This window comes from Mustelus asterias, chromosome 5 (assembly GCF_964213995.1).
Source record: "Mustelus asterias chromosome 5, sMusAst1.hap1.1, whole genome shotgun sequence".
Classification (NCBI taxonomy): domain Eukaryota; kingdom Metazoa; phylum Chordata; class Chondrichthyes; order Carcharhiniformes; family Triakidae; genus Mustelus; species Mustelus asterias.
This window is the reverse complement of record NC_135805.1, coordinates 141,834,957-141,853,344: the sequence shown is the minus strand read 5'-3', so window position 1 is coordinate 141,853,344 and position 18,388 is coordinate 141,834,957. Positions and strand designations below refer to the sequence as shown.

General features: G+C 43.3%; 1 protein-coding gene across 1 annotated transcript in view; it reads left to right on the top strand.

Annotated features, from left to right (window-relative positions):
• Window positions 1–18,388, top strand: part of LOC144493855 (frizzled-3) — a 128,537-nt gene that overhangs the window by 61,023 nt on the left and 49,126 nt on the right. The window contains exon 4 of the mRNA XM_078213424.1: window positions 16,801–16,997. Coding sequence (XP_078069550.1) covers window positions 16,801–16,997 — 197 coding nt within the window. The remainder of the gene's footprint in view (window positions 1–16,800; window positions 16,998–18,388) is intronic.

Genomic DNA, 18,388 nt, shown 5'->3' with positions numbered 1-18,388 from the left:
ACAGTACAACTACTGGTTTTCTCTTATCCTGCTAGTGTGATGTTAGTGTATCTTTAAAAGTTTTTTTAAATTTATACTCCCAGCCTTAGGTGATGTCATTGTTGGGAGGAGGAAAAGAAACTGTGGCCAGGTTAGGTGACAGGGATTTCAGTTTGGGGAGTTGTAGTGTTAGCAGCATCAAGCTAAAAGAGCAGTCTCTCTCTTTCCTGTTTTTTTTCCTTTGGAAATGCTCTTGCTTTTCTGAAGGGTGAAAATCTGCTGTTGTGGGCTAGACCAGAGTCCTTCTGGTGTTTAGGGAAGCTGTCTTGTCTTCAAACTGTTCTGAGGTTCAAGAGCATTTGACTGCAGAATTCAACTAACAACCTCAATCCCAGTATCACGTGAGCCTTAGTCTGTGCTGTGTTGAACCTGTTTAAAGGGGTTGTTTATGGAGGTTGGTTTGATTGGGACAGCTTGTATATATTCATTAAGGGTTTTACATTATAGTGGTGGTTTTGTTTCTTGTTTGTAATTGATCAAAGTTTCTGCTAATTTTCACACCATATATGTTGACTATATTCTGAAATAAACTTTGTTTGATAAAAGTTCACTAGTGGGTCTTTTAAATCACACCTAAAGTGGAACATATCATGCTTATCCTAGCCAAATTCAAGATGCAAAACTTATGATTCAAGCAGCCTTCATAAAACACTTTGGAATTTCTAACCTGAACCATAACAACCTGCTCAAAAAAACATGCTTTAAACATGAATTCATAAATCTACGCTGCTTCCCAAACATACGATTTTCTAAATGATAGGTCCTAGCATTTTCCCTATTACTGATACGAAACTACAGACTAGTTACCCTGTTTTCTCTTTCCTTCCTTCTTGAATTGTGGCTTTCAGTTTATTACTTTCGATCTATGGCACTTCTTCAAGAGTCTAGGAAATTCTGGAAAATCAAAACCATTGCATCTACTCTCTCCTTGCTACCTTTTTTTCCCCGTTCTTACTACTTGCAATTGGCATATTTTGAAAGCATTTTGCAGGTTGGTACTCAACTTGTTTGACCATGTTATGAACGCATCTTCCTTGGTCATCAATTCTTGGAGCTGGACTCGAGCTGGGAGTTTCTGGCTCAGAGGCAGATGCTACTCATTGTGCCACAAGATCTCTGGTACTTTGGCGAATCACTCTGAATAAAGTAGGAAGAAACTAACGCTTTTGGAACCTTTCATCAGAGCTTATGGGCTTTTTCATTTGTGATGAATGATTGCAGCAGATGCATCTTTCTGAGGTCACACATGGATATGTAACACATTCAAACTCTCACTATAACTATCAAACACCTATCCAATTCTACCCTGAAGAGAGATTGAAGAGCCAGGGGTGTTTACTCTGGAGGAGAGAAGGCTTAAGAATGAGGTTGCTGAAGAATCTTGAAGGTACAGATCCATTGTACCATGAAAATTCATTTGAGATTTCCATTAACTCTGTAACTGGGAGGTTATGATTGGTTCTGGTTTAGCTTAAAGGGAAGGCAAGTGGGAAGTTTTAAATTTAATGATTTGGGAGATGATGAATGTGGTTGAAGAGGTAGATGATGTACCAATATTTGAGGAATGATTACGTTTTTGAGGCACTGGATGTTTGAGAATGTTTAGGTTCTGGAAACGGTTGGACTGCATTGTTTTCAATCCCTGTATTTGCTCTGCTCCTAGATTCTGTGTTTTTCTCTCTTTAGTTTTTGCCTATTCCACAGTAATAGTGAGAGTTTGGTTGTGTTTCACTCACAGGTGTTCTCAGAAAGAAAAGTTAACGTATCTGTGCATTCATTCATAACCCATGAGCTCTGGTGAAAGGCTCCAAATGTGTTACTTTCTATTTCATGTAATAACCGACTCACCAAAGTACTTCACATCAAAAACAAATTGATTTTCCAGTACTTTGCTACCTAAAGCCTGTGATGTACATTTCATTTCAATTGGTGTGAAACCTCTTTCATACGCTGCTTTTCAAGGTAGCACCTGTTTTTCTGCATGGTTCAACATTATTACCTCATCATCATCTTATTTCTGATTCACCCGGGAATGTAAAGAACTATTCTGGGATTAGCATGGTATTATGAATATGTGTGATTAATGATCTATGTGCAGTTTTTAAATGGCAAAATCATGTTTTCTCTCAATATTTGAAATTTGTGGAAGTAAAATAATTACCAGGGAAGCAAATATGTTAAATGAGGTTACGAACCACATAAATGCAAGCTTAAATACGCAAAGTGCATTCTTGTGCCTCTTAGGCATCTGTCAGTGAAGTCATGAGTATCAATGAAGTATCATGAGTATCAATGAAGCATAAGTGATCAAAGTTCTGAATAGAACAACATCAGTTAATAGATGGTAATTCTCATCTCACTACATCTCAATAGAATACACTCTCGATACAGCCCAAATCTCTGTCTTTACCCATCTTAAACTTTACTCACTCTAACTGAAGACGAGCCATTCATAAGTTCATAAGATATAGGAGCAGAATTAGGCCATTCGGCCCATCGAGTCCGCTCCACCATTCGATCATGGCTGATATGCTCCTCCTCCCCATTTTCCTGCCTTCTCATAACCTTTCAACCCATTACCAATTTAAAATCTTTTCAACTCCTCAAGTTTACTCACTGTCCCAGCATCCACCGCACTTTGGGGTAGCGAATTCCACAGATTCACAACCCTTTGGGAGAAGTAGTTTCTCCTCAACTCTGTTTTAAATTTGCTACCCCTTATCTTAAGACTATGACCTCTTGTACTAGAATGCCCCACCAGTGGAAGCATCCGCCCCACTTTATCTATACCTTTTACCATCTTGAATACCTCAATTTGATCTCCCCTCATTCTTCTAAATCCCAGAGAGTATAGCCTAAAATGACTCCACAGATGTTGCTAGACCTGCTGAGTTTATCCAGCACTTTATTTTTATTTCCAGATATCCAACCATTATTTTATTTATTTAAGTTTATTTAGTAGTGTCACAAGTAGGCTTATATAAACTGCAATGAAGTTACGGGTGAGAATCCCCTTGTCGCCACACTCCGGTGCCTTTTTGGGTGCACTAAGGGAGAATTTAGCATGGTCAATGCACCTAACCAGCACGTCTTTCAGACTGTAGGAGGAAACCGGAGTACCCGGAGGAACCCCATGCATACTCCACACAGACAGCAACCCAAGTCGGGAATCGAACCCATGTCCCTGGAACTGAGAGGCAGCAGAGTGCTAGCCACTGTGCCACCGTGCCGCCCATGGTTTTTATCCATTGAATTGTAATTTTTCTCAGAAAATGAACAGAATAAAAAGTTTATCCACCTTTTCCAGTTTTCATTTTGGAGCAAAATGTATCTCTCCAGTCCTAAAACGTTCTCTAATCCATGTTATAAATTGAAATGTTGGTCACAAAGTAGTGGACCTGATTTTAAATGGATGAGATTGTTGAGTGAAATCTAAAATCAGAGGTAAATATATTGGAATTCTAGGTTGTAAAACGGGATATGACCTGTTCCATTACTACAAGTAGCCCCGAAGATAAATGAGGTGATGTATGCAATGGAATGAGATTGAAAGATCAGGGGAATCGAGGGAGCAGTGCTCAAACTCGGATGGAAACTTGTGACTAATAGTTCATGTTTTGTTTAGCTGCTGCTGCTTAATCCAGGCAGTTCAAGGCCTGAAATGGAATCTGCCCCCAAGGGTTTAAATTGAAATGCTGCCACAGCTCATGAGATCCACAAAAAATATCCAATTCCAATACTGTCTCTTCCTTATTACCTTCAACAGCAGGAGCACACTGTTCACCTGTCTTCCTTTGCTGTGGATTTATTTTCATCTGCACTTAAATAGCCAGTCCAAATCATTCCTTACTCGTGCATACATTCCTTCCATCATGTACGGCTGACTGCAAAGCTCCTGTAATTATAACATGTATTTATAAGAATTGTGCAGTCAGCTGTAGGATGAAGAGTAGAATCTGTTCTTTACAACTGTGGGGTTAAGCGTGGAACATTTGGATTCTGCTACAGGATAATTTAAACAAAAACAGGAAATGCTGGAAAATCTCAGCAGGTCTGACAGCATATGTGGGGAGAGAATAAAGTAAGAAGTCTCACAACACCAGGTTAAAGTCCAACAGGTTTATTTGGTAGCAAATACCATAAGCTTTCGGAGCACAGCTCCTTCGTCAGATGGAGTGGATATCTGTTCTCAAACAGTGCAAACAGACACAGAAACCAATTTACAGAATACTGATTAGAATGCAAATCTCTACAGCCAGCCAGGTCTTAAATGTACAGACAATGTGGGTGGAGGGAGCATTCAACACAGGTTAAAGAGATGTGTATTGTCTCCAGACAGAACAGCTAGTGAAATTCTGCAAGTCCAGGAGGCAAGCTGTGGGGGTTACTGATAATGTGACATAAATCCAACATCCCGGTTTAGGCCGTCCTCATGTGTGCGGAACTTGGCTATCAGTTTCTGCTCAGCGACTCTGCTCTGTCGTGTGTCGTGAAGGCCGCCTTGGAGAACGCTTACCTGAAGATCCAAGGCTGAATGCCCGTGACTGCTGAAGTGCTCCCCCACAGGAAGAGAACAGTCTTGCCTGGTGATTGTCGAGCGGTGTTCATTCATCCGTTGTCGTAGCGTCTGCATGGTTTCCCCAATGTACCATGCCTCGGGACTTCCTTTCTTGCAGCGTATCAGGTAGACAACGTTGGCCGAGTTGCAAGAGTAGGTACCGTGTACCTGGTAGATGGTGTTCTCACGTGAGATGATGGCATCCGTGTCGATGATCTGGCACGTCTTGCAGAGGTTGCTGTGGCAGGGTTGTGTGGTGTCGTGGTCACTGTTCTCCTGAAGGCTGGGTAGTTTGCTGCGGACAATGGTCTGTTTGAGGTTGCGTGGTTGTTTGAAGGCAAGAAGTGGGGGTGTGGGGATGGCCTTGGCGAGATGTTCGTCTTCATCAATGACATGTTGAAGGCTCCGGAGGAGATGCTGGTTCGGCATCACCTCCGGAGCCTTCAACATGTCATTGATGAAGATGAACATCTCGCCAAGGCCATCCCCACACCCCCACTTCTTGCCTTCAAACAACCACGCAACCTCAAACAGACCATTGTCCGCAGCAAACTACCCAGCCTTCAGGAGAACAGTGACCACGACACCACACAACCCTGCCACAGCAACCTCTGCAAGACGTGCCAGATCATCGACACGGATGCCATCATCTCACGTGAGAACACCATCTACCAGGTACACGGTACCTACTCTTGCAACTCGGCCAACGTTGTCTACCTGATACGCTGCAAGAAAGGATGTCCCGAGGCATGGTACATTGGGGAAACCATGCAGACGCTACGACAACGGATGAATGAACACCGCTCGACAATCACCAGGCAAGACTCTTCTCTTCCTGTGGGGGAGCACTTCAGCAGTCACGGGCATTCAGCCTTGGATCTTCAGGTAAGCGTTCTCCAAGGCGGCCTTCACGACACACGACAGCGCAGAGTCGCTGAGCAGAAACTGATAGCCAAGTTCCGCACACATGAGGACGGCCTAAACCGGGATGTTGGATTTGTCACATTATCAGTAACCCCCACAGCTTGCCTCCTGGACTTGCAGAATTTCACTAGCTGTTCTGTCTGGAGACAATACACATCTCTTTAACCTGTGTTGAATGCTCGCTCCACCCATATTGTCTGTACATTTAAGACCTGGCTGGCTGTAGGGATTTGCATTCTAATCAGTATTCTGTAATTTGATTTCTGTGTCTGTTTGCACTGTTTGAGAACAGATATCCACTCCATCTGACGAAGGAGCTGTGCTCCGAAAGCTTATGATATTTGCTACCAAATAAACCTGTTGGACTTTAACCTGGTGTTGTGATAGTTCTTATGTGCTTACCCCAGTCCAACGCCGGCATCTCCACATCGGGAGAGAATAAAGCCAACTTTTCGAGTCTAGATGACCCGTCGTAGCTTTTAGGATAATTTTAGGATAATTTAAAACTTGTTCTCTCTTTCTCCTCATTTCTTCTCTTGTATCTATTGTTCTGCATCAATGTTAACATACAAAAATAAGGAATAGATGCTGGAGCAGACATCTCGACCTTTCAAACCTGCTTTTCCTTTCATGACTGAGTTTCTGCCTCATCTCCACTCAAAGCCGTTGCCCTTGCTCTGCCTTCTCACCGCCCCATATCCTTGGATTTCTTGAGACCAGAAATCCGCCCATCTCAGCTTGAATCTATTCAGTGATGGAACATTCACAACCATGTGGAGGAGAGAATTCCAAGATCCATTTCCATATATCTAGGTGTTTGCTTTGTGAAGGATGGAATGAATCACTAGTAGTTTTTTAAAATATCTGATTACTAACAGATTAGATGATGTTGCTTGATGAATGTGCAAGGAAGTTCTGTTTTCCTCCTATTTAATTTGCAGACAAAGAACATGCAATTCTGTCAGAGTTGGAGAGTCTTTTGAAATTCAAATGACTTGTCGAAGGACATTGATTTCCCTTTCTCCCTGCCCCCTTCCTTTCTGCAGCAGAAGCGACTGTCCTGACCTCGATTGTGCTGCTTTGTATTTTAATTAAATGAGTGGGGGGCCACCCCATGTGGCATTAATTTCTGCAGAGGAGGAGAGACGGGGCCCACAGGAGGTGAGGCACTGTACAAAGGATGGCATTCCTGAGTGGAGAAAGGGTGTTTCAGCACTTGAAACCATTCTGCAGGGCTGGGATTTACATATTTCTTCGTCTGCACCACAGCTGCAATGCGACCAGTAGACTTGCCTCTGTGGTTTGCAGATTAGTTAATGCCATGGAGTCAAAGGATGTCATGGTTAAAATAACTGATATCAAGTTAGTGGTAACAGTATCTTTTGTTCGGGGTGTGCAGTACATTGCAGTTGTCAAAAATGATTAATATTTTGCTTAATTCCTCTAAGAGTTTCCTGTGGATAAGCATACCCCTTAGATCCTTGACGACAATCATTTTGGTGATGAAGATTTGATTACAAAAGTGTTCTGAGGATTCAGTCTTCATCAGGGCCTCTTTTAGAAATCAAATTGCAAAGAACTTCCCGTATTTCTTCCAGCATATAAGAAATATACTGTTGAAATTTGGCAAAAAAACCCTCATAATTATCTAATGCTTTTTCTCCAATGAAATTCTTAATCACTCTTCCAACACTGACAGCACTTGACTATCATTAAATGTAACATCCTTTGCAGTGGTCTCTTGCTGCCCATCTCTGCTTTACGTGTGCAGTTGCTGCGTACTAGATTTAAAGAATGGAGTTGGAGGGGTCCTTGGGGTCTGCTTCCATGAGAAATGAACTAACGTCAACAAAGTGATTACAACCTTACTAGCCTCAGCTGGAATTTAACCCACAGGACACTTTTAAAACAATCCTCCAATAGTGCTGCTGTCATTTGTAAACGAGTCTGACGCTGGACTCTGTGTTTACATTGCCAAAGGCACCTTGTTTATCTCGAGGCAGAATTGCGCACCTCCATTTTCATGGGAAGCCTAAAACTTTGACCTGTCAATCAAACTATGAAAGTGCAACTTTCATTTTTAATATACAAAACATCCCCAGGTATTCAAATATAAAGGCACTTAAATTCCTATAATCATTAAACAGTCCTATGTTAGCAGCATTATCTAATCATTTAAAAGAAATACAGGGATTCTAGTTAATGGTAGTTTGAAATGTTTTTCTTGACATCTGGCAAAAAAAGTGTTTTATTTTGTGTAAAGTATCTACAGAGTGCTTTCCCTTAGAATACAGGATTTGGAAAAAAAATGAGATTCAACCTTTCTTTTCTCTTAAGGTAAAGTCGCCGTTGTCCCATAGGCTGATCTCCCCTTTGAGGGGGAGAACTGATTGGTGTGATTTTAACCTGAGGGTCACCACACCTCAGGCGAGGGGGAAGGTGAGCCTTCGTGAATAACCTCAGGCAGTCTGGGAAATTAACCTGTGCTGCTCGCATCACTCTGCAACACTAACCAGCCATCCAGCCAATCGAGTTAACCAACCCTCCTTAGTATGTAAGTTTCCACAGATGTCAGCAGCTGTTACCTGATCCAGATATTCCCTGTGAACCTAGCAAGTGAGCACTGTTGGGATATTAACAATGAGGAACATAACAGCTGATTCTGATACTACGGCACACCAGCACCCACACATACACTTGGCAGCAGAGGTCATTTTGGAATGGGTACCCTAGTGAGGGGAGAAGGAAGCTAATTTCATTATTCTGGTAGACAGCTCACTGGTGAAAGGTAACTGCTACCCAGGCTTAATATCCGTGGCTGCAGAATGGTTTCCACAATGAAAAATTTAGCATAATTGTTATTTTTTAAAAACGAAACAAGAATCTTTGTAACCACTCCAATTTACATGAAATCTTTGGGCGAGGAAATGTATTGTGTTCCATCAGCCCATCCATCACACATTGCGTCAGAGTTTGCACAAGCAACTGAAATTTCTTTAAATTATACAGCACAGAAGGAGGCCATTTGGCCCGTCATGCCTATGATAGCCCTTGCAGGTCAGATGATCTACACTGATTAATGCAAATTTTATTTAAAGTTTATTTATTAGTCACAAGTAGGCTTACATTAACACTGCAATGGAGTTACTGTGAAAATCCCCTGGTCACCACACTCCGGTGCCTGTTCGGGTACACAGGGAACATTTAGCATGGCCAATGAACCTAACCAGCACATCTTTTGCACTGTGGGAGGAAACCAGAGCACGCGGAGGAAACCCACGCAGACACGGGGAGAATGTGCAAACTCCACATAAAGACCCAAGCCGGGAATCCAAATGGTGCCGTGAGGCAGCAGTGCTCGTCAGGTCCTGATGAATTGAGTGACTCCGTCAGATGTTGACGTGGTGTTTGCTTTGATTTTTTTTGTGCAAATCCTCACCTTCTGATGTCAGATGTTGGAGACAGGAGGAAATTTTAGTCTGAAGCTCAAATTATAAGGAAACGTGCAGTTATTTACAATGTGCAGAAAAACACTCGAGGATCAGACGGTGCCGGAGTTCCAATTTCAATAGCTAGGCTCAAAATTGGCCTCTGAACAACTAACAAGACAGAGTCCTCTGGTTTGAATAACAATCAACCTGTCAGTGACTTCCCCATGTTTACTTAATACCAATTAAACTGCCTATTCCAGTCATATCTTTAGGATGATTCCTTTTCTAACATTAGCTTGTTTAAAGAAGACTTTCTGCTGAAGTTACATTGGCAGAATGAAATTTGCATGAGGAAATTTACCCCCAGTACTTCAGCTGAATAATGCTTTGCATTTTTAGATGGTTCAATATTCCCATCCTTGGAATTCAGCGGATCCTCTGACTTGCTGCTGTGATTCTACAAGAGATTCACTATTTGAATTGTCTACATCTTTCTCCTCCATTTGAATTGCTTCTATTTGAATGGCTGATGTGCAGATTTTATTGACATTTGATTATCTGAACAGCAAAATGGGAACTATGGAAGTGAACCAATCAAGCACCTTTTCAAAAGTAATCTCATAAATTTCATTAATTTCCTCAACAATATTCTAAGAAAAACTATGAAATAACTGGCCTGGAAGAACAAAAGAGCTGGTTTGCTTGAATACTGCATGCACTGACTGGATTCATGATCATAGTTGACAAATGCACTTTCTTTTAAAAGGCATATTTGTACTGAACTAGCTTGGGAAAAGGGATTGCAAGGGGAAAAATCCTAATTGGTTAATAAAGATTTTTAAACCATTAGACATTAAGACACTGACAGAACTACCAGCATTGAGTTAAAACGTATTTATAAGCTAACAAGAAAGCAGTTTACACACACATGAAATGCAGTAATAGATTTAAACAAGTGATTATCATTTAAAAGCACAAATGCTGATATTTTGAATGTGTTAATGTATTTTTAAGAATCATTGTTCACTTTAACCAAGGGCAGATTCCCGCAAAGCATCATGGTAAAAGCCATGTTTTAAGGGAAAATTCAAGCCTTTGAAGTATGCAAGATTTATCAGCAGAGTTTCTAATGGGGAGAACATTCAGAACACTTAATCAAATTTCATGAAAAGGGTTTGTTCACTGTCCAGATAAGATGGATGCATGTCCAGACCTGGAGTCATGTGTTAGTCTGGTTTGGCAGTGACCTTATGGGAATGGTCGTTTGAACTTTATGGCTTGCATCTGAGGTTACTAGGCAAAAGTCCAACAAGTTTATTTATTATTATTAATTTATTATTAAATAAACCTGTTGGACTTTAACCTGGTGTTGTGAGACTTCTTACTGTGTTTACCCCAGTCCAATGCCGGCACCTCCACATCATTACTAGGCAACACAGGAAGTGTGGTTAGCCAAAACAGGAGTTAGTTTCTGGATTCTGTGGACTAATGAAATGCCATTATCCCAGAAGGTGAGATGAGATTTGTTAAAGAATATGACGGTATTATTATTGATTTATGTATATTGAACTTGATTGATTTAAAGCTAATGAAAGGCAGGAGTTAGAACAAAGAACAATACAGCACAGGAACAGGCCCTTCGGCCCTCCAAGCTCATGTGCCCACTAGACCATTCTTTTGTATCCCCCTATTCCCAATTCATGTGGTTATCTAGATAAGTCTTAAACGATCCCAGCGTGTCCGCCTCAATCACCTTGCTTGGCAGTGCATTCCAGGCCCCCACCACCCTCTGCGTAAAATACGTCCCCCTGACACCTGTGTGTAACCTTGCCCCCCTCACCTTGAACCTGTGACCCCTTGTGTTCGTCACCTCCGACCTGGGAAAAAGCTTCCCACTGTTCACTCTATGCCCTTCATAATTGTATACACCTCTATTAGGTCGCCCCTCATCCTCCATCTTTCCAGGGAGAACAACCCCAGTTTACCCAATCTCTCCTCATAGCTAAGACCCTCCATACCAGGCAACATCCTGGCAAACCTTCTCTGTACTCTCTCCAAAGCCTCCACATCCTTCTGGTAGTGTGGCGACCAGAACTGGATGCAGTATTCCAAATGTGGCCTAACCATCGTTCTATACAGCTGCAACATCATATGCCAACTTTTATATTCTATGGCCCCGTCCAATAAAGACAAGCATGCCATATGCCGCCTTCACCACCCTCTCCACCTGTGCTGCCACCTTTAAGGATCTGTGGACTTGTACACCCAGGTCCCTCTGTGTGTCTGTACCTCATGGTTCTGCCATTTATTGTATAGCTCCCCCTTACATTAGATCTAGTGAAATGCATCACTTTGCATTTATCTGGATTAAATTCCATCTGCCATTTCTCCGCCCAATGTTCCAGCCTATCTATATCCTGTTGTATTCTCTGACAATGTTCATCACTATCCGCAACTCCAGCAATCTTCGTGTCGTCCGCAAACTTACTGATCACACCAGTTACATCTTCTTCCAAATCATTTATATATATCACAAACAGCAGAGGTCCCAGTACAGAGCCCTGCGGAACACCACAAGTCACAGACCTCCAACTGGAAAAAGACCCCTCCACTGCTACCCTCTGTCTTCTATGGCTAAGCCAGTTCTCCACCCATCTAGCTAGCTCACCTTTTATCCTGTGAGATTTAACCTTTTGCACCAGCCTATCATGAGGGACCTTGTCAAACGTTTTACTAAAATCCATATAGACGACATCCACGGCCCTTCCCTCGTCAATCATTTTTGTCACTTCCTAAAAAAACTCAACCAAATTTGTGAGGCATGACAGGCATGCTGTGTATAGCTAATGAGATTATTCCGTTCTAAATGTGCATATATCCTATCTCTAAGAATCTTCTCCAACAACTTCCCTACCACGGACATCAAGCTCACCGGCCTATAATTACCCGGGTTATCCTTGCTACCCTTCTTAAATAACGGGACCACATTTACTATCCTCCAATCCTCTGGGACTTCACCTGTGTCCAGTGAAGAGACAAGAGACAGCAATTGCATCTCTCGCCTCCCTGAGGAGTCTAGGATAGATGCCATCCGGCCCTGGGGATTTGTCTGTCTTAATGTTTCCTAAAAAACCTAACACTTCCTCCCTTGTAATTGAGATTTTTTCTAACGGGTCAACACATCTCTCTAAGACACTACCAGTCAACATGTCCCTCTCCTTTGTGAATACTGATACAAAGTATTCGTTTAGGATCTCACCTACTTCCTTTGGTTCTAAGCATAATTCCCCTCCTTTGTTCCTGAGAGGTCCGATTCTTTCCCTAACAACCCTCTTGATCCTAACGTATGTATAAAATGCCTTAGGATCCTCCTTAATCCTGTCTGCCAAGGACATTTTGTGACCCCTTTTTGCCCTTCTAAGTCCCTGTTTGAGTTCTTTTCTACTTTCTCTGTTACTGATGAGGAAACCTATAATTGATCTGTTTTGAATTGTATATGTCAGAGTTCATTGGCGAGGTCTAGCTGATCTATGTTTGGAGGAGTCCTGACCCTTTTGGTGATTTCTCTAGCAGCTGCTGGTTAAATAAAAGTTGCATCTTTAAACTGAGACGCTGGCCTCGTGAGTCTGGTATTGTCTGAATTTTCAGCGATACTCAGTTGCCTCGCAAACCCCGTCAACAGAGGTGCTGGTCAGGTATCTTGCATTACGTCAGGGTGGATTCTCCGCTGATGGCCTCACGCTTTACTGAGAGACCGGTCCTATAGGCGCCATTGGTGCTGCCAATCTCCAAGTACCTTTATCACCTCCTTTTATTGCTGCCACCAAATTCTGAACCAATGCCTTCATTATTTTCAGTTGTTGGGTGTCAGCAAAGCATTATCGTTCAGAGAGATTAAAATTCATTCAAAAAACACAGGGCTTTGTCCAAGTACAGCACCGTAGACATCTTCACTTTCATTTATATCCTCCACATTTTAAAAAATGCTGTTATTTATTTCGGTTGTAATCATGACACCTGCATCACAACCGCTCAGATGAATAACAATACGTGTTAAATTTAAGGTGCAAGTGGAGCACAAAATTGCCACCTTCATGATGTCTTGAGCTTAATACGCTAGAAATAAAGTTTAAACTGATGGCATCCTAAGCCAGTGAATCTGGGATTTAATGACATTAAGAGGCCTGTTGAAATACTTTCCTTTAGAATTTTTTAAAGAAATAACATATTTTAGTTGCAATTTTTATTGAAAGTGGGATTAAGGTTTTAAATTAACTCATGACAGATCTTAAGATTTAGAGAACCACAGCAAAGACAGTTTGTATTTCTACAGCTTTTAACATAGTCAAACATCCCATGGCACTTCACAGGAGCGCTGTCAAACAAAATCTGAGACCGAGCTACATGAGATATTAGGACACATGATCAAAAGCTCCTTTCCCATCTCTAACCTCTTTCCAAATCCACAGTGGTTAGCACTGCTGCCTCAGCACCAGGGACCTGAATATAATTCCTTGCTTGGGTCACTGTCTGTGTGGAGTTTGCACGTTCTCCCCGTGTCTGTGTGGGTTTCCTCCGGGTGCTCCGGTTTCCTCCCATAGTCCAGGTTTAGGTGCATTGGCCATGCTAAATTCTCCCTCAGTGTACCCGAACAGGCGTTGGAGTGTGGTGAGTATGGGATTTTCACAGTTACTTCATTGTGGTGTTAATATAAGCCTACTTGTGACACTAATCAGTAAACTTAATAAACTTAAACTGAATTAACTTAAATTCTTTAAATGTTCCATCGCCTCCCAAATCCACGCCTGTCTTTCTCAGAACTGCGCGTTTGATTCCTTCCAATTGAGTATCTGCCCCTGCAGAAATCAAAGTCACAAGTGATACCCGATGTTACTCTGACAAAGGTAAACCAACTCTCCTCGTCTTCCTTCACCTCTCTACAGTCATTGATGTGGTTGATCACAGTATGCTCCCGCGATGCCTCTCCGTCATTCGTGGAACAGCACTCACCTGGTTCCATTTTCTTCTATCCAATTATAGCCAGAGATTCATCGACAATGGCTTCTCCTTTTGATCAGCAGTTGCCATTCCTCAGCTTTTGCTTGGGCAGGTGTTTGGCTTTCCATGTTACTGAAAGTTGCTTCAAACAGTTCTTCACAAAGTATCCTGTGTAGCGCAGTGTGGTGCATTTCTGATTCTAAAGCAAAGTAAAATACTATGTCACAGTGTGAATATGTGTCACAGTGCGCATAAAAGATTCCACACCGTTACTTTAGAGAACAGCTGGGAAGTTCTCTTCAATGCCTTGGTCAGTGTTTATCCTTCAATCAACATCACTAAAACAGATTATCCAGCCCTTTACCTCATTGCAGTTTATGGGACTTGTGACAATCTATTGTTCTTCAGTAAGGTACTGTTGCCAACCCAGATGTTATGCTTCAGTCCTTGGAATGGACTTTTGTCCATTGTGATGATAAGAAATGTATTTATATCATGTTTCTTGAGAAGGGTATGTTTTGAAGTCAGCTCTGTTTATGTGGTGCTGATGCTGAAAATGCAGGAAAATAATTGATCCCAGATAATGGGGTGTTTGTTTTAAACTGAGCTCATGCATTTTTTTATATTTTTGGTTTTCGCTTGGTTTTTCAAAGTAGGGTTCAATTACGTTGATTATCAAGAGACAGTCATATGAATTGGCTGAGCTCAGTTACAGGAAAAACCAGGTTAGCTTCTGCAATAGATGTCTTTCTTTCTGGAGGCAGTTGTTTTGGAGCTGTCAGTAGATAGGTGTATCTCTCTTTATATCTCCCCTTCCCCCCCCCACCCCCCTCTCTCTCCCCCCTCCCCCCTCTCTCCCCCTCCCTCTCTCCCCCTCCCTCTCTCCCCCTCCCTCTCTCCCCCCCCTCCCTCTCTCCCCCCCTCCCTCTCTCTCCCCCCTCCCTCTCTCTCCCCCCTCCCTCTCTCTCCCCCCTCCCTCTCTCTCCCCCCTCCCTCTCTCTCCCCCTCCCTTTCTCTCCCCCCTCCCTCTCTCTCCCCCTCCCTCTCTCTCCCCCCTCCCTCTCTCTCCCCCCTCCCTCTCTCTCGCCCTCCCTCTCTCTCCCCCCTCCCTCTCTCTCCCCCCTCCCTCTCTCTCCCCCCCTCTCTCTCCCCCCCCCTCTCTCCCCCCCCTCTCCCCCCCCCTCTCCCCCCCCTCTCTCTCCCCCCCCTCTCTCTCCCCCCCCCTCTCTCTCCCCCCCCTCTCTCCCCCCCTCTCTCTCCCCCCTCTCTCTCTCCCCCCCTCTCTCTCCCCCCCTCTCTCTCCCCCCCTCTCTCTCCCCCCCTCTCTCTCCCCCCCTCTCTCTCCCCCCCTCTCTCTCCCCCCCTCTCTCTCCCCCCCTCTCTCTCCCCCCCTCTCTCTTCCCCCCTCTCTCTTCCCCCCTCTCTCTTCCCCCCCTCTCTCTGCCCCCTCCCTCTCTCTGCCCCCTCCCTCTCTCCCCTCCCTCTCTCTTCTCTTCCCCCCCCCCCCTCCGCTCTCCCCCCTCTCTCCTGCTGTCTCCCCTCTCCCGCCATCAGGAATTTTGCTTAAATTGAAACTAATAGAGGGATGGGGGGGGGGGGGCGAGAGAGAGAGGGAGGGGGGGAGAGAGGGAGGGGGGGAGAACTAATAAGAATTGTATCATGTCATGTTTAAGTATTTCAATTATTAAAATTTAAGCTAATTCATTTGTTATATTTGAAGTGTGTTGTTAAATACAGTTTGTTTTGATAAAAGCTTCCTGATGTGTCAAAAGAATTACACCTTATCACACTAATGCCAAAATCCAAAAAAATATTGAGGTCTAGTCTAATGTCATAACGTAACTGTGGGTTTCTGATCTGGCTCCTAACACCATAAGCACTTCCTTTGTGGTCTGGATGTCCCCGTGCACTGGCATTAACATCTCAGCAGTGTGTGTAATCCCAGCTTTGGTGATGTTTATGCCAAATGTACCCTCTTCTGCAGCATGACATGGCTGAGTAACTGGCACAATGATGTGGAGATGCCGGCGTTGGACTGGGGTAAACACAGTAAGAAGGAGACAATACACATCTCTTTAACCTGTCTTGATGCTCTCTCCACTCACATTGTTTGTACCTTTAAGACTTGATTAGCTGTAAGGATTCGCATTCCAACCATTATTCTGTAAATTGAGTTTGTGTCTTTATAGCCCTGTTTGTGAACAGAATTCCCACTCACCTGAAGAAAGGGCTTAAGGCTCCCAAAGCTTGTGTGGCTTTTGCTACCAAATAAACCTGTTGGACTTTAACCTGGTGTTGTTAAAGTTCTAACTGGCACAAGACAGCCCTATTAATGTTCGAATGTATCATCTCATTTAAGTCCTCCTGTACTCCACTCCTCAAAGTACTTTCAGATCTGTTTCTCCAAATGAAACTTCTTTGAACTGGGGAGGGAGAAATGAAACAGCTTTATCAAAGTTTGTAAACATAAACAGTGGTGTAACACTTGGCATGGAAGTGATACTGATTCCTGAGTTAGACTTGGCCGAGCCAACTATCCCTGTTTAGCCTGCTGGGAAGTAATTATGTTGTCCATGTAGTACAATGTAACTATTATTGATGTGTTGAAAGTTTGGAGCAATGGGTGGATTGGCCTTGAATGAGCTTGGAGCGAAATATTTGTCCAGTCAAAGATGTTGAATTGGGTTTTAGCACACATTGCTGATCTCTGGCTAAACCATATTGCAGTAATGAGATGACGAATGAATTTCAATTTTCTTTTGACCATGACTGATCATTCTAATTGAATTTGACAGCTGAGGTTTCTAAATAGAACACTGTAACCTTACATTTATGCTTTTTTTCTTTCAGCCATTCCATCCGCTTGTAAACTTGGAATGTTCCCGGGACCTGCAGCCGTTCCTATGCGCGATGTATGCCCCAATTTGCACGGAATATGGGCGTATTACACTGCCGTGCCGTAAGCTGTGTCAGCGAGCATATGTGCCGTGCCGTAAGCTGACGGAGATGTTTGGAGTCACGTGGCCAGAGGAGATGGAGTGTATAAAGTAAGAAAGCAACCTCACCCTCTGAGCCAGCAAGGTGGTGAGAAAAGCATCTCAGAAAATGCTGGAGATACCCAGCAGATCAGTCACATTCTTAGAGAGAAAGATACGTAGGGCCTGATTTTACCAATCGGAGCCTAAGGGCGGGATCCGGGCGTAATACGGATCCGAGCCCGGAATCCTCTTTCCAGCGCGCCCATACGCGTTTTGTCAGCTCTGGCCCGATGCGCGCTGTCGGCGGTGCTTGGCGCTGGCGGACCGATCTGAGTTGTGAACTGTGCATGCGCAGTTCAAAAAAAATCCCAAGCGGCGCGAAATACAAAACAGCAGAGAGAGCAGAGAGGGGGGGACGGATGGACTTGGGAGAATCTTGCAAACTGCAAATAATGTAGCATCCTCTTTGTGCTGCCTAATTATCTATGAGAAAGGTAATTAAACTACAGTGTCCTAGTGAGCAAGTAGTGACCTGTATAATACATTTGTGGTCTGTAACTGGATTGTTGATGGTCAAATGTTCAGAGTCCTGTGGTGAACTTGGCAGAATTGTCCCCGTGGTGGAACTTGGTTGGAAATAAGTCCAAAGATGTGCGGGTTAGGTTGATTGGCCATTCTAAATTGCCCTTAGTGTCCTGAGATGTGTAGGTTAGAGGGATTAGTGGGTAAATATGTAGGGATATGGGGCTAGGGCCTGGGTGGGATTGTGGTCGGTGCAGACTCGATGGGCTGAATGGCCTATTTCTGTACTGTAGGATTTCTATGATTCTATTCTATGATAAGATTCAAGGAGATTACTACATCTGGGAAACCAACCATAGTGAAAAGAAGCTTGTATTGGCAACTCTTCTCTCACATCCCATGGCCGATGTGCCCCTACTTATGAATGTGACTTGCATGGGCAATGCTGGGTGCAGCTACTCTGCCTCTGGAGCAGCCTTGGATCCTTTCTTTCATCTTGTTTTCATCTGAACATTGCACAGAATTAGAGGAATCCCCTTTGGAAGATAATGTCAAAATTGTAACCGCAGGAACTAAAAACCTGACAGTCAAAAATCTGGGATAATATTCCAGAACATGGATGGGAGGGATATACATTTTGAAATATTATCCCAGATTTTTGACTGTCAGGTTTTTAGTTCCTGTGATTATAACTTTGACATTATCTTCCAAAGGGGATTCCTCTAATTCTGTGCAATGTTCAGATGAAAACAAGATGACCGAGGATCCAAGGCTGCTCCAGAGGCAGAGTAGCTGCACCCAACGTTGCCCATGCAAATCACATTCATAAGTAGGGGCACATCTGCCATGGGATGTGAGAGAAGAGTTGCCAATACAAGCTTCTTTTCACTATGGTTGGTTTCCCAGATGTAGTAATCTCCTTGAATCTTATTTCCAAC